This window comes from Canis aureus, chromosome 13 (genome assembly GCF_053574225.1).
Source record: "Canis aureus isolate CA01 chromosome 13, VMU_Caureus_v.1.0, whole genome shotgun sequence".
Lineage (NCBI taxonomy): Eukaryota > Metazoa > Chordata > Mammalia > Carnivora > Canidae > Canis > Canis aureus.
In genome coordinates, this window is record NC_135623.1 from 15,198,843 (window position 1) to 15,222,532 (window position 23,690).

A 23,690-nucleotide genomic window follows, 5' to 3' on the forward strand; every position below is an offset into this window, starting at 1 on the left:
GGGCTGCAGGCGGCGCTAAACCGCAGCGCCACTGGAGCTGCCCCCCCCCCTTTTTTTTTTCTGCTTTTTCCATTACAACTCGTTTTTATATCAGACTAAAAATTTCCAATATTTTTTTTCTTTTACCATCTTAACTACAAGATTTTACCACCTCTTCATTGTGAAGTTTCTTCCTTTTTGAATTTCATATTTCTACAATTACATGTCTTAGATATAGTTTTCCCTTTTGGATTCGTTTTCAATGTATTCAATTTAATTTTGGGAGATAGTTGAGATAGGGGTTTTCTTTTTGTTTTTTGTTTTTTTTCTCTACCTCATTTTGTTCTACAATGGTGGAAATTAATGCCTTATAAAACATGACCATCATGCATCTAGAACCAAGTGGTACACAGTGTTGGTTCATTCTGTGAGATTATATTCTCTCTTCCTTCCCACTCTGCCCCTCTTTTACCTTATGTTTTGGTGGTCAATGGTAGGGCCTTCAAGTATTGCTGGTTTATATAAATTTGGTACTGAGCAGCTTCCAACATACAGAACTTAATACAATCAAAACCAAAAAGATCACCCTCTACGACCCCTCAGGTAGATAATGTTCTCTCCACTACAACTTCTTCACCACCACCTATCCCCCAATTTTTCTCTTTTTCCCCTTTTCTTCACTTTCTTTATCTTTATTCTTCTTTATTTGTGGTATTTGCCTCTTTATTTTTACTAATTTGTTTTAAAATTTGTTTTCCACTTTAGTGGTCCTTTTGTTTTATTTTGTTCTGTTCTTTTTTTATTTTATTTTCTGGTCTCTGATGCAAAAATTCTCAACAAGATGCTAGCAAATAGGATCCAAAAGTATGTAAAGAAGATTATTCACCACGACCAAGTGGGATTTATCCCTGGGATGCAAGGCTGGCTCCACACCCATAAAACAATCAAGGTGAAGGATCACATTAACAACATAGAAAAAAAAAAAAGAACCATATGATCTTCTCAACAGATGTAGAGAAAGCATTTGACAAAATACAGCATCCATTCCTTATCAAAACTCTTCAGAGTGCAGGGATAGAGAGAACATTCCTCAGCATCTTAAAAGTTATCTGTGAAAAGTCCACAGCAAATATTCTCAATAGGGAAACACTGGGAGCTTTTCCCCTAAGATCAGGAACACCACAGGGATGTCCACTCTCACCACTGCTATTCAACATAGTCCTAGAAGTCAGCCTCAGCAATCAGACAACAGAAAGAAATAAAAGGCATTCAAATGGGTGTAGAAGAAGTTAAAATCTCCCTCTTCGCAGATGACATGATACTGTACATAGAAAACCCAAAAGACTCCACTCCAAGATTACCAGAACTCATACAGCAATTTGGCAGTGTGGCAGGATACAAAATCAATGCCCAGAAATCAATGGCACATCTATACACTAACAATGAGACTGAAGAAAGAGAAGTTAATTAGGGAGTCAATCCCATTTACAATTCCACCCAAAAGCATAAGATACCTAAGAATAAACCTAACCAAAGAGGTAAAGGATCTATACCCTAAAAACTACAGAACACTTATGAAAGAAATTGAGGAAGACACAGAGATGGAAAAATACTCCATGCTCATGGAGTGGAAGAATTAATATTGTGAAAATGTCAATGCTACCCAGGGCAAGTTACACGTTCAATACAATCCCTATCAAAATACCATGGGCTATCTTCAGAGAGTTTGAACAAGTCATCTTAAGATACTGTGGAATCAGAAAAGACCCCAAATAGCCAGGGGAATATTGCAAAAGAAAACCAGAGCTGGGGGCATCAAAATGCCAGATTTCAGGTTGTACTACAAAGCTGCGGTCATCAAGACAGTGTGGTACTGGCACAAAAACAGTCACATAGATCAAAGGCACAGAACAGAGAACCCAGAAATGGGCATTCAATTCTATGGTCAACTAATATTTGACAAAGCAGGAAAGACTATGCACTGGAAAAAGGACAGTCTCTTCAATAAATGGTGCTGGGAATATTGGACAGCCACATACAGAAGAATGAAACTGGACCATTCTCTTTTACAAGACAAAAAGATACACTCAAAATGGATGAAAGATCTAAATGTGAGACAAGACTGCATCAATATCCTAGAGGAGGACACAGGCAACAACCTTTTTGAACTTGGCCACAGTAACTTCTTGCAAGATACATCCATGAAGGCAAGGGAAACAAAAGCAAAAATGAACTATTTGGACTTCATCAGGATAAGAAGCTTTTGCACAGCAAAGGATACAGTCAACAAAACTAAAAGACGACCTACAGAATGGGAGAAGATATTTGCAAATGACCTATCAGATAAAGGGCTAGTTTCCAAGATCTATAAAGAACTTATTAAACTCAACACCAAAGAAACAAACAGTCCAAACATGAAATGGGCAAAAGACATGAACAGAAATCTCACAGAGGAAGACATAGACATGGCCAACAAGCACATGAGAAAATGCTCTGCCTCACTGGCCATCAGGGAAATACAAATCAAAACCACAATGAGATACCACCTCACACCAGTGAGAATGGGGAAAATTAACAAGGCAGGAAACCACAAGTGTTGGAGAGGATGTGGAGAAAGGGGAACCCTCCTGCACTGTTGGTGGGAATGTGAACTGGTGCAGCCACTCTGGAAAACTGTGTGGAGGTTCCTCAGAGTTAAAAATAGATCTGCCCTATGACCCAGCAATTGCACTGCTGGGGATTTACCCCAAAGATACAGATGCAATGAAACGCCGGGACACCTGCACCCCGATGTTTATAGGAGCAATGTCCACAATAGCCAAACTGTGGAAGGAGCCCAGTGTCCTCGGATAAAGAAGATGTGGTTTATGTATACAATGAAATATTACTCAGCCGTTAGAAACAACAAATGCAGGGGATCCCTGGGTGGCTCAGCAGTTTCGCGCCTGCCTTTGGCCCAGGGTGCGATCCTGCGGTACCGGGATCAAGGCTCGCGTCGGACTCCCAGCATGGAGCCTGCTTCTCCCTCTGCCTGTGTCTCTGCCTCTACATTAATAAATAAAAATAAATCTTTAAAACAAACAAAAAAGAAACGACAAATGCCCACCATTTACTTCAATCTGGATGGAACTGGAGTGTATTATGCTGAGTGAAATAAGTCAATCGGAGAAGGACAAACATTATATGGTTTCATTCATATGGGAATATAAAAAATACTGAAAGGGAATAAGGGGAATGGAGAGAAAATGAGTGGAAAATATCAGAGAGTGAGACAGAACATGAGAGACTCCTAACTCTGGGAAACAAAAAAGGGGTAGTGGAAAGGGAGGTGGGCAGAGGGTTGGGGTGACTGGGTGACGGGCACTGAGGGGGGCACTTGATGGCATGAGCATGGGGTGTTATGCTATATGATGGTAGATCAAACTCCAATTTAAAAAAATACCAAAAAGAAAACAAATTTTTGTGTTTGAGTTCTAGTTTCAAAGTGTTTCAAAGTGTTGTGGTCCCCTGAAACTATGCTGAGGACAATCCCAGTCTTTTGGTATCCGTTGAGACCTGATTTGTGACCCAGTATGTGGTTTATTCTGGAGAAAGTTCCATGTGAATTTGAGAAGTTGTATATTCAGTTATGTTTGGATGGAAAGTTCTGTGTATATCTGTGAAATCTATTTGGTCCAGTGTATCATTCAAGGCCCTGGTTTCTTTGGTGATGTTCTGCTTAGAAGGTCTGTCATTGGCTGAGATTGCCGTGTTGAAGACTCCTACTATTAGTGTATTATTATCTAGTTATCTTTTTACTTTGTTATTAATTGATTGACATACTGGTGGCTCCCACTTTATGGACAATTCGGCAGTTTGGCAGGATACAAAATCAATGCACAGAAATCAGTGGCATTTCTATACACTAACAATGAGACTGAAGAAAGAGAAATTAAGGAGTCAATCCTTTACAACTGCACCCAAAGCATAAGATACCTAGGAATAAACCTAACCAAAGATGTAAAGGATCTATACCCTAAAAACTATAGAACACTTATGAAAGAAATTGAGGAAGACACAAAGAGATGGAAAAATATTCCATGCTCATGGAGTGGAAGAATTAATATTGTGAAAATGTCAATGCTACCCAGGGCAAGTTACACGTTCAATACAAATCCCTATCAAGATACTATGGACTATCTTCAGAGAGTTGGAACAAATAATCTTAAGATTTGTGTGGAATCAGAAAAGACCCCAAATAGCCAGAGGCACTTTGAAAGATAAAACCCATGCCTGAGGGCATCACAATGCCAGATTTCAAGCTGTATGACAAAGCTGGGATCATGAAGACAGTGTGTACTGGCACAGAAACAGACACAGATCAATGGAACAGAATATAGAACCCAGAAATCGGTCCTTAAATCTATGGTCAACTCACATTCAACAAAGCAGGAAAGACTATCCACTGGAAAATGGACAGTCTCTTCAATAAATGGTGCTGGGAAAATTGGACAGCCACATGCAGAAGAATGAAAGTAGAGCATTCTCTTACACCAGACACAAAGATACACTCAAAATGGATGAAAGATCTAAATGTGAGACAAGAGAGGAGCCCTGCGTGGTTTAGGGCCTGCCTTCAGCCCAGGGCCTGATCCTGCAGTCCCAGGATGGAGTCCCACATGAGGCTCCCTATATGGAGCCTGCTTCTCCCTCTGCCTGTGTCTGCCTCTTTCTCTCTGTGCCTCTCACGAATAAATAAATAAAATCTGAAAAAAAAGAAACATAATGAGATACCACCTCACACCAGTGAGAATGGCGAAAATTAACAAGAAACTAGACGATGTGGAGCAAGGGGAACCCTCTTGCACTGTTGGTGGGAATCTGAACTGGTACAGCCACTCTGGAAAACAGTGTGGAGGTTCCTCAAGACATTAAGGACAGAACTACCCTACAACCCAGCAATTGCACTACTGGGTATTTACCACAAGGATACAGACAGAGTGAAACGCCTGAATGCCTGCACCCCAATGTTTATAGCAGCAATGTCCACAATAGCCAAACTGTGGAAGGAGCCTCGGTGTCCATCGAAAGATGAATGGATAAAGAAGATGTGGTCTATGAATACAGTGGAATATTACTCAGCCATCAAAATAGACGAAAACCTACCATTTGCTTCAATGTGGCTGGACCTGGAGGTTATTATGCTGAACAAGTCAATCTTAGAAGGACATTCATCATATGGTTTCACTCATACGTGGAATATAACAAATGTAAAAGGGATTATAAGGAAAAGGAGGGTAACTGAGTGGGAAAAATTAGAGAGGGTGACAAAACATGAGACACTCCTAACTTTGGGAAACAAGCAAAGGGTTGTGCAAGTGGTGTTTCGTGGGGGGATGGGGTAACTGGGTGATGGGCAATTAGGAGGGTACTTGATGGTTTGAGCACTTGCTGTTATACACTATGTTGGCAAATTTAATTTAAATTAAAAAGTGTAAAAAGAAAAATAGTTAAGAAATAAAAGCTTGTTTCTCACATTTAAGTACAGTGCATTTCCAAAGTCCCTCCATACCTACTTTTGAGAGATGTCCTAACTCCCGTATGTGAGAGGCTAGGCTACTTGAAAGCTGCATTCAAGGAAAGCTCAGAGTTAAGTATATCCAATATCCACTGCACCTCCACATCTACTGTTGAAATAGGTTTTATCTCCTTTAAGTGAGAGGATAATGAAAGCTGCATTCTAGGAATGCTTGTTTCTCAGAGTTAAGTACATTGCATTTCCATTGTGCCTCCATTGTGCCTCCGCAGCTACTGTTGAAAACGATCTAACTCCCTTATATGAGAGGCTAGGTAAAAGCTTCACTCAAGAAAAGATTGTTTCACAGAGTTAAGTACAGCTCATTTCCATTGCACCTTCGAGATACTTTATTTTTGCTTTAATTTCAGACCATTCTTGTTTTACTCAATGATACCAACATGCATCATTATACTCTAAAAAAAATGTAATTCCATTTCCTTTGGTAGATCTAAACCTTGCTGCTGCTTGTGGACTGGAGTAACATTTTACCATATCTGAATGTACCAATGATTTGAGCAATGAGTGGTTCAACCCTACTCTTAAATTGTGCTTGAAACAGCACCTCTAAACCACTGCAGAGGTAACCTTGAAGGCACCAAGTACTGTTACATTCCAGTATACTCATGTAAAAGGGAGGCCTAATAGATTCTAACTGTGGACACAGGTCAATTATGCCTCATAATTTTAATATACACATCTACTATATTTTAGCCAGATTCAAGACCTTACAGATGATTCTGTGCCTTAAGTAAGATACATAATTTTAAGAACTATCCCAACCACAAAGGCACTACAATTTTTCTATATGGGATGTGATCAATTATTTTGCTTTTAAGAAATATTCCACCATTACCAATGCTCAAAGTAGTAAATTTAAAATTAATTTTAAGTATTTTTGAGTCTTCATCTATCAAGTTATTCTGAATAATGAAGGGAGTTATTATTTTCTGTATCTTTTTAGCTAATTCAAAACAATTTGTAAAGATAAAAACCTAAGATTAGCCTATAGGGAACATGCATTTTTGTCTTGAACAGGATATAAGAGAAACTTCAAGCCAAACTTCTCAAACAGGTTTTCCCTTAACTATACAAGCTAAGAGACCTGGAGATAGTTAACATAGCTAGCAATTCCAAGCTAGTGTAGGCCATCCTATTTTCTAAATTTTGCCTTAGACATTAAAATCTGGAAAAAAGGGGGAAAGTTAGAAGAATTTTCCACTTCCCCTGAAATAGACAATCTGTGAAAATTTCTTGTGCCTATAAAAATTCCTTAAACCAATTAAGTCAGAAGTAATCCAGAATATGGTTTTTAATGGTTCTAAATACCTGTTTTCTTTTAGTTTAAGTTTTCATCCCTGTGAAGGAGTATGAAATAATTCAAGTATGATTTCTGTGACAGTGGTTTGAAATACATATATCAAAAATGTTATCAGCGTACTAATAAGCCAGCTCCTCTCTAAATAAAAATGCTTCTGAATAATCACCATCATTTTAAACATACCATTTAAATCTCTATTGAAAACATTTTGGCCATCTATGAAGAAAACAGTCATCGGAAATTGTCACTAACCTTATTCACAAACTAAAATTTTAAATGGAAATTAAGTTTCTTGGTGACTTGCTGCCTCCCAGCTGTCATTATTAATATAATGAGAACTGATTCTTTACTATGCTGTAACAAGTATCATAAAGGAAAGGCAACTGTCTAAAAAATAACTCATTAAAAAATATTTCCTCTTATGCACCACAACTAGAATCATTACATTTAACAATAGCCTAGTGCTTCTCATTCAATTTTGGCAGTGAGATATGGACATCTTTCTCTAACATGAGAACGTTAAGATACAGGTATTTTGAAACAAAAGAAAAATTTAACTTCTTGTGACAGAATTTACTGTTGTTAACTGTATTTTAACTGAGCAAGTAATACCATGTGTAATCTCTATTTCACTGAACAAAATGACTTTGAAATAGAGGGAAAAGAAAGGTCAGTTTTAACAAGAGACAATTTTATAAAAATTCACATTTTCACAACAGTATGATGTATAGAGATTCAGACAGTTAATCTTTAACACAGAATGCTGTAATATTTTACACTGTGATGCCTGGGGAAATATTTCTAGAGTAACCAGCAGTCTGTGTAGGAAGCAGCAGCCCATGCTCCCAGGAGTAAATGTGAAGAACAAGCTACTGCTCACTACCTCAGGAGAGGCAGGCTCTGGAAGGATAGCTTGTCCCAGTTTAAAAACTATACTATAAGAGCAGACCTTTCTCCAGTTCCTAATCTCCCCTTACTAGTTTTCTTTCTAATATATTTTTCCTGCCAGCTACCCAGGCTCCAGTCAGTGAGTAGCTTTCAAAGAGGACTCAGATTTCTGTTCTTTCATACTAAGAAGGACATCTTATAAAAGGTACACAGACACAGAATAAAGGCATTTTATACAGAAGCAGTATAAAACTTACAACTGAAGCAGTGCCAGAAATCAGGTTAACAGCTTATCTGAAGCTGCAAATTGACTGGAAGGGACCTTAAGATCAGAAAAGTCTGGCCTAAGGGTTCATGCAAACTTTATCATAAAACTGTAGAATTCCAAGCACAGATAAGTTGAAACACAGAGAGATGTGGGAAATTTCCTAAAAGGCAATGATGAAGGAAGAGATCCTTCTTGCCCCAGAAGTTAAAAATCACAAGACAAATTAGAGACTGTTCACATGGGCAGTACTGTACACCATCAATCCCAAAATGATCTTATGACTCTTGTCATAGAAACCCCTAAAACATCACAGAGGATAAGATATTGCAAATGAACCTATCACAAAAAGGATTCCTGTGATTCAATTATCCAATTACCTATGGCTATCAATTTAGTCTAGCCTGGGGCTGCTTTTTACAGGGAGGAGGTCTCCCATGGCGCACAATGTGTTTTTCTAAGCTGTCCAGAATGGCCACAGCAATCTGTTGGACATGGGGATCAGTCTGTTCATGTTCTTTGATGTTGTATAAATGCTGCAATCCTCCTTCCTCAATCAGCATGCTGCAATACCTTGAGGCTGAAAAAGAGGAGAGACACTTAAAAATTATCCCACATGCAAAAAAGCTTTTTTCATTTAAATTTTAGATATTTTGTTATTTACTACTAACATATGCTACAGCTTGATAAATACTTTTGTAATGATGTTATGTCTATATTGTGAGGCTCCACAAATAATAAAGATTTTCTCATTCCTATATATATGTGTGTGATTCTCATATTCATATATATATGGTTCTCTTATCAAGGCTACCATAACTGGGGCAGGGGCTGTTGGTCCCTCACATCCACAAGTCTCTATTTGGTAAGAAAGGAGAGCAGAAAACTGCTTAGAGAGCTGTTTTAACCAAATCTCCTCCTCCGTATCCTGGGATGAGGAATACAACTGGGATGGAGGAAATAATGGAGGTATGTGCAAATTTAAAGCAGTTATATGGAAAAGCGTAGGCAATTACTTTAGACATGGTAAAAGAAGCATTTCGATGTTCTTAAAATCAGTTTGATAAAAGTACCTTTCCATGGGGCAGGTAGTATGTTGATTGGTTAGGTTGGATAGATTTCTACCATGTATTTTACACAAAAATGGAATTGATAAACCATTTTTTATCAAAAAAATAAATAAAAATCATAACCTTAAAGTGCAGACAATCCAGAAAAGAAGATTTCTTTGATCTCAAATCACAGGTAAGATAGGTACTGTTACACTTTTATGCATTTCCTATATGTTTTTCTTTTAATTTAATGGTATTCATATTACACATGCAGTACCCTTTATTTTTAAATATATTCTTTGCCTTGTTTTCAAGTATTACTTCTTCTTCCATACATGACTTTTTGAAGTTTTTTAATTTTGGGGTGCCTAGGTGGCTCATCTAGGCAGTGAACCATCTGCCTTCAGCTCAGGTCATAATCCTAGGGTCCTGGGATTGAGCTCCTGTCTCTCCTCGGGCTCCCTGCTCAGCAGGGAGGCAGCGTCTGCCTCCCCCTCTGCTCATGATCTCTTTCTCTCAAATAAAATCTTAAAAAAGATTTTTTTTAGTTTTAGTCATATTTATAAAGCATGATTTATATACAATATACCCAATTTAACATATAACTTGATGACTTTTGGCAAATGTATACATTTGGGTAACCACCACCACAATCAGAATATAGGATATTAAAAAAAAAAAAAAAAAAAAAGTTTCCTTGTGTACCTTTGAGGTCAATCTCTTCTGCAGCCTTACCCGGGCAATGACTTTTCTAATTTCTATGATATAGACTATTTTTTGCCTGGTAAATAAAATCATACACTAAACATTCTTTTGAGTTTACTTTTGCTCAGCATGATGTTTTTGAGATGCATCCATATTGTTACATATATATGTAATAGTTTTAGGGTTTTTTTTAAAGTATTTTTAAAAATTTACGTATTAAGTACAAGTATTTTAAGTATTCCAATGCATTAAATATGCTACACGCTTTTTATGTTATTGTACAAATGAATATTTGTTGCATTCTTATCCCCCAGTGTTTCGTTACAATGAGTAAATATTAATTATAATTATCCTTGCACAAGGTTTTGCAGGCTTTTCAATGATCTTGAGGAAATATTTAGAATGCAGGGCAAATGCTAAACATATGCTTAACTTTATGGGAAATCACCAAACTGTTTTCTAAAATGGCTGTATAAGGGAGGAGGGACAAGATGGCTGAAGAGTAGGGTCCCCAAATCACCTGTCCGCACCAAATTACCTAGATAACCTTCAAATCATCCTGAAAATCTAAGAATTCGGCCTGAGATTTAAAGAGAGAACAGCTGGAATGCTACAGTGAGAAGAGTTCGTGCTTCTATCAAGGTAGGAAGGGGGGGGGGGGATAAAGATACTAAAGGCATCCAGGGGGGAGGGGGCCCGCGAGGAGCCAGGCTAAGGCCTGGGGAGTGTCCCCAGGACAGGAAAACTCTGTCCAGAGAAGCGGGAGTTTCCCCAAGCTTCCCGGGCGAAAAGGCACTTGCAGGGAGTTAGAGCAGAACCCCAGGAAGGACGGGGATGCCCTCAGGCTCCCTGGGACACTTACAGAGCAACTGTGAACCGGGGAGAGTGCACCAGGCTCCCTAAAGGACTGCAGCGCGCGCACGCATCGACCCGGGAACAGCTCGGAGGGGCTCGCCCGGTGGAGAGGGGGCTGCGTGCCCCGGGACGAGCTCGGATGCGGCTCCGGCAGAGGAAGATGCTCGGTGGAGGGGGCTGCGCGGCTGGGAGCGCGAATCCAACAGCTCAGGCCCGGGAGCACAGGGCGCTGGGGCACAGCCCAGGATCCGACCTCCCCCCGGGACAGGCAGAGGCTGGGAGGGCCCAGGACATCAAGGACGCTCCTGCCGGGGGCTGAGCAGATCAACGGCCCGTCCCTGGAGCCTCCAGGCCCTGCAGGCTGAGAGCTCCGTTGTTCCTGCGGGGTCTGAATCCAGGGATCAAGAGCTGGCCCCGCCACTGTGGTTGTTCCTCCTGGGGCCTCACGGGGTAAACAACCCCCACTGAGCCCTGCACCAGGCCGGGGCAGAGTAGCTCCCCCAAGGGCTAACACCTGAAAATCAGCACAACAGGCCCCTCCCCCAGAAGACCAGCTAGAAGGACAAGATCCACGGGAAGTCAAGGAACTCAAAGTATACAGAATCAGAAGATGCTCCCCCGTGTTGTTTTGTTTTGTTTTGTTTTTTATTTGCTTTTTGATTTCTGTTTGCTTCCCCCACCCTTTTCTCCTTTCTTTCTTATTCTTTCTCTTCGTTTTTCATCCTTTTTTTTCTTTTTCTCTTTTCTTTCCTTCTTTCTCTCCTCTCTTTTTCTCCTTTTCCCTTTACAACTTGTTTTTGACCACTCTGCACTGAGCAAAATGACTAGAAGGAAAACCTCACCTCAAAAGAAAGAATCAGAAACAGTCCTCTCTCCCACAGAGCTACAAAATCTGGATTACAATTCAATGTCAGAAAGCCAATTCAGAAGCACTATTATACAGCTACTGGTGGCTCTGGAAAAAAGCATAAAGGACTCAAGAGACTTCATGACTGCAGAATTTAGATCTAATCAGGCAGAAATTAAATATCAATTGAATGAGATGCAATCCAAACTAGAAGTCCTAACGACGAGGGTTAACGAGGTGGAAGAACGAGTGAGTGACATAGAAGACAAGTTGATGGCAAAGAGGGAAACTGAGGAAAAAAGAGACAAACAATTAAAAGACCATGAAGATAGATTAAGGGAAATAAACGACAGCCTGAGGAAGAAAAACCTACGTTTAATTGGGGTTCTCGAGGGCGCCGAAAGGGACAGAGGGCCAGAATATGTATTTGAACAAATCATAGCTGAAAACTTTCCTAATCTGGGAAGGGACACAGGCATTCAGATCCAGGAAATAGGTCCCCCCCCCTAAAATCAATAAAAGCCATTCAACACCTTGACATCTAATAGTTAAGCTTGCAAATTCCAAAGATAATGAGAAGATCCTTAAAGCAGCAAGAGACAAGAAATCCCTGACTTTTATGGGGAGGAGTATTAGGGTAACAGCAGACCTCTCCACAGAGACCTGGCGGGCCAGAAAGGGCTGGCAGGATATATTCAGGGACCTAAATGAGAAGAACATGCAACCAAGAATACTTTACCCAGCAAGGCTCTCATTCAAAATGGAAGGAGAGATAAAGAGCTTTCAAGACAGGCAGGAACTGAAAGAATATGTGACCTCCAAACGAGCTCTGCAAGAAATTTTAAGGGGGACTCTTCAAATTCCCCTTTAAGAAGAAGTTCAGTGGAACAATCCACAAAAACAAGGCCTGAATAGATATCATGATGACACTAAACTCATATCTTTCAATAGTAACTTGGAACGTGAACGGGCTTAATGACCCCATCAAAACGCGCAGGCTGTCAGACTGGGTAAAAAAGCAGGACCCATCTATTTGCTGTCTACAAGAGACTCATTTTAGACAGAAGGACACCTACAGCCTGAAAATAAAAGGTTGGAGAACCATTTACCATTCAAATGGTCCTCAAAAGAAAGCAGGGGTAGCCATCCTCATATCAGATAAACTAAAATTTACCCCGAAGACTGTAGTGAGAGATGAAGAGGGACACTATCTCATACTTAAAGGATCTATCCAACAAGAGGACTTAACAATCCTCAATATATATGCCCCAAATGTGGGAGCTGCCAAATATATCAATGACTTAATAACCAAAGTTAAGATATACTTAGATAATAATACACTTATACTTGGTGACTTCAATCTAGCGCTTTCTACCCTCGATAGGTCTTCTAAACACAACATCTCCAAAGAAACGAGAGCTTTAACTGATACACTGGACCAGATGGATTTCACAGATATCTACAGAAGTTTACATACAAACTCAACGGAATACACATTCTTCTCAAGTGCACATGGAACTTTCTCCAGAATAGACCACATACTGGGTCACAAATCGGGTCTGAACCGATACCAAAAGATTGGGATCGTCCCCTGAATATTCTCAGACCATAATGCCTTGAAATTAGAACTAAATCACAACAAGAAGTTTGGAAGGACCACAAACACGTGGAGGTTAAGGACCATCCTGCTAAAACATGAAAGGGTCAACCAGGAAATTAAGGAAGAATTAAAAAGATTCATGGAAACTAATGAGAATGAAGATACAACCATTCAAAATCTTTGGGATGCAGCAAAAGCAGTCATAAGGGGGAATACATCGCAATACAAGCATCCATTCAAACACTGGAAAGAACTCAAATACAAAAGCTAATCTTACACATAAAGGAGCTAGAGAAAAAACAGCAGATAGATCCTACACCCAGCAGAAGAAGAGAGGTAATTAAGATTCGACAGAACTCAACGAAATTGAGACCAGAAGAACTGTGGAACAGATCAACAGAACCAGGAGTTGGTTCTTTGAAAGAATTAATAAGATGGATAAACCACTAGCCAGCCTTATTAAAAAGAAGAGAGAGAAGACTCAAATTAATAAAATCATGAATGAGAAAGGAGAGATCACTACCAACACCAAGGAAATACAAACGATTTTAAAAACATATTATGAACAGCTATACGCCAATAAATTAGGCAATCTAGAAGAAATGGACGCATTCCTGGAAAGCCACAAACTACCAAAACTGGAACAGGAAGAAATAGAAAACCTGAACAGGCCAATAACCAGGGAGGAAATTGAAGCAGTCATCCAAAACCTCCCAAGACACAAAAGTCCAGGGCCAGATGGCTTCCCAGGGGAATTCTATCAAACGTTTAAAGAAGAAACCATACCTATCCTACTAAAGCTGTTTGGAAAGATAGAAAGAGATGGAGTACTTCCAAATTCGTTCTATGAGGCCAGCATCTCCTTAATTCCAAAACCAGACAAAGACCCCACCAAAAAGGAGAATTACAGACCAATATCCCTGATGAACATGGATGCAAAAATTCTCAACAAGATACTAGCCAATAGGATCCAACAGTACATTGAGAAGATTATTCACCATGACCAAGTAGGATTTATCCCCGGGACACAAGGCTGGTTCAACACTCGTAAAACACTCAATGTGATTCATCATATCAGCAAGAGAAAAACCAAGAACCATATGATCCTCTCATTAGATGCAGAGAAAGCATTTGACAAAATACAGCATCCATTCCTGATCAAAACTCTTCAGAGCGTAGGGATAGAGGGAACATTCCTCGACATCTTAAAAGCCATCTATGAAAAGCCCACAGCAAATATCATTCTCAATGGGGAAGCACTGGGAGCCTTTCCCCTAAGATCAGGAACAAGACAGGGATGTCCACTCTCACCACTGCTATTCAACATAGTACTGGAAGTCCTAGCCTCAGCAATCAGACAACAAAAAGACATTAAAGGCATTCAAATAGGCAAAGAAGAAGTCAAACTCTCTCTCTTCGCCGATGACATGATACTCTACATAGAAAACCCAAAAGCGGGGCAGCCCTGGTGGCGCAGCGGTTTGGTGCCGCCTGCGGCCTGGGGTGTGATCCTGGAGACCCGGGATCGAGTCCCACTTCGGGCTCCCTGCGTGGAGCCTGCTTCTCCCTCTGTCTGGGTCTCTGCCCCTCTTTCTCTGTGTCTATGAATAAATAAATAAAGTCTTAAAAAAAATAAAGAAAACCCAAAAGCCTCCACCCCAAGATTGCTAGAACTCATACAGCAATTAGTAGCGTGGCAGGATACAAAATAAATGCCCAGAAATCAGTGGCATTTCTATACACTAACAATGAGACTGAAGAAAGAGAATTTAAGGAGTCAATCCCATTTACAATTGCACCCAAAAGCATAAGATACCTAGGAATAAACCTAACCAAAGAGGTAAAGGATCTATACCCTAAAAACTACAGAACACTTCTGAAGGAAATTGAGGAAGACACAAAGAGATGGAAAAATATTCCATGCTCATGGAGTGGAAGAATTAATATTGTGAAAATGTCAATGTTACCCGGGGCAAGTTACACGTTTAATGCAATCCCTATCAAAATATCATGGACTTTCTTCAGAGAGTTAGAACAAATTATGTTAAGATTTGTGTGGAATCAGAAAAGACCCCGAATAGCCGGGGGAATTTTAAAAAAGAAAACCAAATCTGCGGGCATACCAATGCCAGATTTCAGGTTGTACAACAAAGCTGTGGTCATCAAGACAGTGTGGTACTGGCACAAAAACAGTCACATAGATCAATGGAACAGAATAGAGAACCCAGAAGTGGACCCTGAACTTTATGTTCAACTAATATTTGATAAAGGAGGAAAGACTATTCATTGGAAGAAAGACAGTCTCTTCAATAAATGGTGCTGGGAATATTGGACATCCACATGCAGAAGAATGAAACTAGACCACTCTCTTGCACCATACAAAGATAAACTCAAAATGGATGAAAGATCTAAATGTGAGACAAGATTCCATCAAAATCCTAGAGGAGAACACAGGCAACACCCTTTTTGAACTCGGCCACAGTAACTTCTTGCAAGATACATCCACGAAGGCAAAAGAAACAAAAGCAAAAATGAACTATTGGGACTTCATCAAGATAAGAAGCTTTTGCACAGAGAAGGACACAGTCAACAAAACTAAAAGACAACCTACAGAATGGGAGAAGATATTTGCAAATGACGTGTCAGATAAAGGGCTAGTTTCCAAGATCTATAAAGAACTTACTAAACTCAACACCAAAGAAACAAACAATCCAATCATGAAATGGGCAAAAGACATGAAGAGAAATCTCACAGAGGAAGACATAGACATGGCCAACAAGTACATGAGAAAATGCTCTGCATCACTTGCCATCAGGGAAATACAAATCAAAACCACAATGAGATACCACCTCACACCAGTGAGAATGAGGAAAATTAACAAGGCAGGAAACCACAAATGTTGGAGAGGATGTGGAGAAAGGGGAACCCTCCTGCACTGTTGGTGGGAATGTGAACTGGTGCAGCCACTCTGGAAAACTGTGTGGAGGTTCCTCAAAGAGTTAAAAATAGATCTGCCCTATGACCCAGCAATTGCACTGCTGGGGATTTACCCCAAAGATACAAATGCAATGAAACGCCGGGACACCTGCACCCCGATGTTTATAGGAGCAATGGCCACAATAGCCAAACTGGATGGAGCCTCGGTGTCCATCGAAAGATGAATGGATAAAGAAGATGTGGTTTATGTATACAATGGAATATTACTCAGTCATTAGAAACGACAAATACCCACCATTTGCTTTGAGGTGGATGGAACTGGAGGGTATTATGCTGAGTGAAGTAAGTCAATGGAGAAGAACAAACCGTATATGGTCTCATTCATTTGGGGAATATAAAAAATAGTGAAAGGAAATAAAGGGAAAGGGGGAAAAATAAGTGGGAAACATCAGAAAGGGAGACAGAACATAAAGACTCCTAACTCTGGGAAACGAACTAGGGGTGGTGGAAGGGGAGGAGGGCGGGGGGTGGGGGTGAATGGGTGACGGGCACTGAGGGGGGCACTTGATGGGATGAGCACTGGGTGTTATTCTGTTTGTTGGTAAATTGAACACCAATAAAAAGAAATTTATTAAAAAAATAAAATAAATTAAAATTTAAAAAATCAAAAAACAAAAAAACGAAATAAGGGGAAAAGGAGAAAAAATGAGTGGGAAATATCAGAAAGGGAGACAGAACATGAAAGACTCCTAACTCTGGGAAATGAACTAGGTATGGTGGAAGGGTAGTTGGGCGGGGGGTGGGGTGCCTGGGTGGTGGGCACTGAGGTGGGCACTTGACGGGATGAGCACTGGGTGTTATTCTGTAAGTTGGCAAATTGAACACCAATAAAAAATAAATTTATAAAAAAAAAAGATTATTGCTGGTACATTATCATGGTTCTAGGCATGAAAACTATAGAACACTTGACAAATTTAAGTGTCATTCTTGTGTATAGGCCATGCTAATCTTCTCTTTATCTTTCTAATATTAGTATATGTGCTGCCAAAGTGAGCACTTAAGTTACTTTTCTATTATTACCATTCACTTGGGGTCTACTTTAATCGTCTGATTTTTCTCCTGGTTATAGGTCACATTTTTCTGATTCTTCTTTCATCTAGCAATTTTTTAAAAGATTTTATTTATTTACTTATTTACTTATTTATTTATTTATGAGAGAGAGAGAGAGAGAAAATGCATGCGTATAAGCAGGGGAAGCAGCAGAGGAAGAGGGAGAGAATCTCAAGAAGATGCCCCACTGAGCACAGAGCCCAACATGGGACTCAATGTTACAACCTGAGATCATGAAATGAGCTGAAATCCAAGACCAGATGCTGAAGAGACTGAGCCACCCAGGTGGCAACTTTTATCAGATATCAAACATGTTAAGTTTCTAGATTTTGTCATCTTTTTTTGTAAAGGAGTGCTTAGTTTTTCTCTGACAATAGTTAGCTGCCCACAATTATATGGTCAACTAATCTTCAACACAGCAGAAAAAAATATGCAATGGAAAAGTCTCTTCAACAAATGGTGCTGAGTCTGGGAAACTAACAAGAGGTAGTGGAAAGGGAGGTGGGCAGGCAGTTGGGGTGACTGGGTGATGGGCACTGAGCGGGCCACTTGGCGGGATGAGAACTGGGTGTTATGCTATATGTTGGCAAATTGAACACCAATAAAAAAAATTTAAAAAAATACACACACAAAAACAAATCGTATTGAGAAAACTATACTACTTTCTTACACTACACACAAAAATAAATTCAAAATAGATGAGGGACCTAAATGTGAGACAGGAAACTATCAGAATCCTGGAGGAGAACACAGGCAGCAACCTCTTTGACCTCAGTTCAAGCAACTTGTTACTAGACATGTCACTGGGGGCAAAGGAAATAAAAGCAAAAATTACCTACTGGGACTTCATCAAGATAAAAAGCTTCTGCATAGTGCAGAAAACAACAAAACGAAAAGCCTATGGAATGGGAGAAGACATTTGCAAATGACGTATCTGATAAAGGGTTAGTATCCAAAATCTAAAAAGAACTTATCAAACTCAACACCCAAAAAACAAATAATCCAGTTAAGAAATGGGCAGAAGACATGAAGAGACACTTTGCCAAAGAAGACATTCAGATGGCTAACATACAAGTGAGAACATGCTCAACATCACTCATCCTAAAGGAAATACAAATCAAAACCACAATGAGACAGCAACTCACACCTATCGGAATGGCTACAATTAACACCACAGGAAGCAACAGATGTTGGCAAGAATACAGAGAAAGAAGAGCCCTCTTACATTGTTGGTGGGAATGCAAACTGGTGCAACCACTCTGGAAAACAGTACAGAGGTTCCTCAAAAAGTCAAAAATAGAACTACCCTATGATCAAGCAATTGCACTACTAGGTATTTACCAGAAGTATACAAAAATACATTCCAGGGGTGCATACACCCTGATATTTATAGCAGCCTTATTAACAATAGCCAAACTATGAAAAGAGTGTAAGGGCCCATCAACTAATGAATGCATAAAGAAGATGCAATACACACACATACACATACACACACACACACTGGAATATTACTCAGCCATCAAAAGTAATGAAATCTTGCCATTTGCCATGACATGGATGGAGCTAGACTGTATTATACTAGACAAATTAAGTCAGAGAAAGACAAATACTATAGGATTTCACTCATATGTGAAATTTAAGAAACAAAACAGATGAACATATGGAAGGGGGAAAAAAAGAGCAGAGGAAACCGGTTGACGCAGGGAGGTAGAAGGGGGTTGAGCTACATGGGTAATGGGTATTAAGGAGGGCACTTGTGATGAACCCTGGGAGCTATATGTAAGTGATGAATCATTAAATTCTACTCCTAAAACCAGTATTACACTATGTGTTAACTAACTAGAATTTAAATTAAAATTTTGGGGAAAAAAAGTTAATTTATTTTCAGAGCAACTTAACCATTAGCTATTTCAAGACTTGTTTTTAAGCTTTGTTAGGACTGTCCTAGAGAAGCCTTTATTTCAGGGCTCATTTAATCTTTTCTACCACCTATATTGAATGCCTGGGCTATTAAGTACTCTAATACTAGAGTTTCAAACAGTATTGGAACTCTAGTATTTCTAAACCCTGTGTGAGCTCCAAGTGTTATTTGGTTAGCATCTCCTTGGTATTTGTTCTTTCTTAAACCTCAAGGAGTCTTACCCGAGGCATTCACTGCTCACTAATCAGCCAAAGACTCAAGAAACACTTAGGAAGATTTCTGGAGGCCTTTCTAGATGTAGCTGTCATCTCTGCATTACTTTGCCTCATAAATTCCATAAATTTTGTCCCATACCGCAATCATACCAAACTCTTGATTTCTGTCTCCTCAGTTCAATGAAATTGCCGCACTGTATACTTGGTTCTCTTTCAGGGATGGGAATCTTTGCTTCCTTCTGCATAATGCCTAGAAAAACTTGTTTTGAATCTTTCCTACCCCACATTTCCTATTACAAATGGCTAGAGGGCTAGTCTCGTATAAGTGACTATGTCATGGCTCCGAGAGTGTAAGTTTCTACTTATATAATTTTCTATCATGTCTTTTTCACTTATAATAACATGCAAATATACTACTGTCTGGTTATTTCAACATTATTTAACATTTCTCTATTGCTGGATCACTTGGTTAGAGTTATTTGCTATTGTAAATAATAGTGTGATGAAGATCTCTTACTCAAACAAATGTTTGGATATAATTTTAAAATTAAAAAGGTAGACTACTTAAATGTTTATCAATAGGGAAGTTGCTATTTAAATTACTCCTAAAAAAAATTAAATAAATAAATTACTCCTACATTCATTTATTATTAAGTATAGAGGCATATGTTAAGGGTTGAACTATGTCTCCTAAAAAGAGAGGTTAAAGTCCTACTAATCTCCAGTATTTCAGAATGCGACCTTATTTGGAAATAGAGTTGTTCCTACTGTAGTTAAGATGAAGTTATTAGGGTGGACCTTAATATAATAGGACTGGTGTTCTTTGATGAAAAGGGGAGATTTGAACACAGATATAGAAAACAGTGTAAAGACACACAAGAAGAAGATGGTTATCTGACAGGAGTGATGCATTTACAAGCAAAGGGATGCCAAGGGTTGGCAGCACATACCAGAAGCTAGAAGCAAGGAAGAACCCTCCCCTACAGCTGTCAGAGAAAACATGGCCCTAATAACACCGTGATTTTAGACTTCTAGCCTCCAGAACTGAGAGATAAACATTCCTGTTGTTTTAAGTCACCGGATGTGGAACTCTGTTATGAGTACTAGGAAATTAACACGTCATACAATAAAGATTATGTGATTATTAAAAATCATGTTAAAAAACTTTCTAAAATATGGGAAAACGCTCATCACAATGTCTGAAATAGGTACTATTATTATTCCCATTTAACAAATATGAAAAATGAGATCCTAGGCTTAATAATTTGCCTAGGTTGGCTGCAACATGATTTGAATCCAGGTAGACCCCTATGTGCACTTAACTTCTATGCCATACTATCTCTTAATTATTAAAAGTTGTAAACAGCATTAGAACTCTCAATGCAAACTGAGAAGTCAGTTCTATTTAAATATAAACAAAATAAGCCTGGGAAGCAAGAATGCAGAAACCTGAACTGAGCTGGAGATAAAATACTCTAACATTCACCAAATACAGTGCATTTTACTCATTGTCTTTTTTTTTTTTTTTTTAAGTAATCCCTATTCCCATTGGAGGGCTTCAACCTATGATCAAGAGTCTCATGCTGTACTTACTGAGCCACCTAGGTGCCCCTACAGTGCATTTTATTTATTTTATTTTAATTTAATTAGTTTATATTAGTTTTTTTTTTTTTTTAAGTAATCTCCACACCTAATGTGGGGCTTGAACTTACAACCTCAAGATCAAGAGTTACATGCTCTACCAACTGAGACAGCCAGGCACCCCCATCTACAGTGCATTTTATTTTTTTAATTTTTAATTTTTTTTCAAATACATTTTTTTTTAATGCATGAGAGACAGAGAGGCAGAGACACAGGCAGAGGGAGAAGCAGGCTCCATGCAAGGAGCCCGATGCAGGGCTTAATCCCAGGACCCAGGGACCAGGGACCATGCCCTTGGCCGAAGGTAGATGTTCAACCACTAAGCCACCCGGGTGTTTTTTTTAAGATTTTATTTATTTATTCATGAGAGACAGAGAGACAGAGAAAGGCAGAGGCAGAGGGAGAAGCAGGCTCCCCATGGAGCAGGGAGCCCAATGTGAGACTTGATCCCAGGACTCCAGGATCACAACCTGAACTGAAGGCAAATGCTCAATCAACTGAGCCACCAGGTGCCCCTACAGTCCATTTTAGAATAAATTTTTCAGAGTGGCCAATCCACAGAGTAAACTTAAAAGAACACCTATACCTAAAAAGTAGTCAGAATAATAAACACTTCTATGAAAATACACTATTCTTTGTTATGTTTTATTTTCTCTTATAAAACTGTGAAAAGTCCATTCCTTGAGTAACGAGGAAAAAAGCCTAGAGATTAGAGGCTGAGTATACCATGGGACAGGCCGTTAAAAAAACTAGAGAGTTCTCAGAACCTGTAGGGATAAAAAAAGGAAATTTTTCTATCACAGGCAGCTTATGTTTATAAATGAACTGGGAAATTAGTAGAAAGGGTCAGAAAAGCTTCTAGGTAGAAGTTTAGTTGAGAACAAAGCAGTTTTATATGTCACATCCCATTCCCTAAACCCTCCTCCCCTACCAACTGGACATAAAAGAGCTTTTACTGAGTTGTCTTTTTGAAGTATGCACTGAATTTTCAGCAAAGAGTAAGAAAGTATCTAATAAAATGTTACTGCTATTTCTTACAATACTATTGTTAAAAATAACGCTCATGTTGAGGCCGTTTTTAATATCATCCCTATTGAGGTCCTATAAAAAAAATTTATCTCCCTATGAGGATACGGAATGGTTTTTCCTCCTTATATAGAAAGAGAATCATGTAGCTGATTATTTGCAGCGCATCACAAAAAGAACATGAATCACCATGTATGGTCTACATATTTATATTCTACTATTTTCCTTATAGACTTTAAATTCCTTTTCAAATTATTTTTCCTTGATCTTGATTTCTTTTTTTTTCTTGATCTTGATTTCTAATTTCAAATATTGTAATTAATACTCAATTAAAGTGTTTCTACTATTAAAGTGTTTCTTGTATAATATTTCAAATCATTTATGGAATAAGTTTTTACTAACAACCAACCAAAGAGTTGTAGCACAACCTTCAAAAGAGTGATACAGAATCTGATCTAAATTCTTGCTACTCTAGGGACGCCCGGGTTAAGCAGTTTGCCTTTGGCTCAGGGCATGATCCTGGAGTGCCCGGATTGAGTCCCACGACGGGCTCCCTGTATGGAGCCTGCTTCTCTCTCTGCCTGTGTCTCTGCCTCTCTCTCTCTCTCTCTCATGAATAAATAAATAAAATCTTAAAAAAAAAAAAAGTTTAAATTCTTGCTACTCTAGAGACCATGGGTGCTGAGAGCAATGTCTTAAACAATGGAATTTTACATAGATGAGGGTTGGGCACTGGAATGAACCATAAACATTGGATCACCATAAAATTTTTGCTTAGCCTATGGGTCCACTGTAGGCTCCTAATCTTCATATTCCATGAGGTCAGAACAGTGCCTCATTCAGTGTCATTCAGTATCTAGTGTTACTAAGCTAATTCTAAAAGAATAAATTTAGTTTATACTCTAACATTCTCTCTCTTTTTAAGTAATCTCGCTGCCCAATGTGGGGCTTGAACTCATGACTCTGAGATCATGAGTCACATGCTCTAATGACTGAGCCAGCCAGGCACCCCTGAAGATTCTCTTATACTGTATCTTTTAAAATCTGTGTCCTTAAAAAAATCACTTCAATATACTATTTAAAAATGGTTTTCCTGTCTAAAGAGAATTTCACCGGAAAAAGAAAAGCATAGTTCTTTTTGGTACATACGATTCTTGCTGCAGACATGTTGCATGGCCCAAACTGCCCATAGCTGGACTCCTGGTGTTGTAAAACAGCCAAGTAATGGGAAAAATGGATTAAAGGACCTAAAATTTCAAAAGATAAGAGAAAAGTTATATCCTATACTTAGTGTCATTTTCTAAAGCAATAATTCCTAAGCTTTTCATTCTAGAAATTTCATCCTACCATTATACTAATATAAGTGAACCACAGAACATCTTTTCTTTGTCTTAGCCATTTGAGAAAGAAGTATATTTGGATAAAAGTCTTGGTACAAAAGATGGAAAGTGATCAGAACAAGGTACTAACAAAAGTATTTTTTTTTTTCAAAATTACTCTTTTGGGGGCACCTGGGTGGCTCAGTTAAGCGTCTGCCTTTGGTTGAGGTCATGATCCCAGGTTTCAGGGATCGAGCCCCCCAACCAGACACCCTGCTCAGGGAGAGTCTGCTTTTCACTCCATCCCTCCCTCTGCTCATGCTCTCTCTTAAATAAATAAATAAAAATCTTTTTCTTTTTTTAAAAAAAAAGGACTTTTTTCTTTGGTCTTGAAGATAAACATTTGAAGAGTAGCAGACCTTGATTTGGAAACTTAGATAAGGAGAAGTCAGTTG

At 39.0% G+C, this 23,690-nt stretch overlaps 1 protein-coding gene and 1 non-coding gene across 5 annotated transcripts in view; both read right to left on the reverse strand.

The window, feature by feature from the left end:
- Positions 1-5,859: 5,859 nt before the first annotated feature.
- The window catches only part of ZYG11B (zyg-11 family member B, cell cycle regulator), an 86,833-nt gene continuing 69,002 nt past the window's right edge, over positions 5,860-23,690 (reverse strand). For all 4 annotated transcript variants that reach the window (XM_077844889.1, XM_077844891.1, XM_077844888.1 and 1 more), the window contains 2 exons: positions 23,066-23,163; positions 5,860-8,587 (listed from right to left, as the gene is read on the reverse strand). In XM_077844889.1, the coding sequence (XP_077701015.1) occupies positions 8,397-8,587; positions 23,066-23,163 (289 nt within the window). In that variant the 3' untranslated portion in view covers positions 5,860-8,396. The remainder of the gene's footprint in view (positions 8,588-23,065; positions 23,164-23,690) is intronic.
- Positions 16,954-17,060, reverse strand: LOC144282779 (U6 spliceosomal RNA). The gene has a single exon (XR_013351221.1). It is a non-coding gene; the product is annotated as a U6 spliceosomal RNA (small nuclear RNA).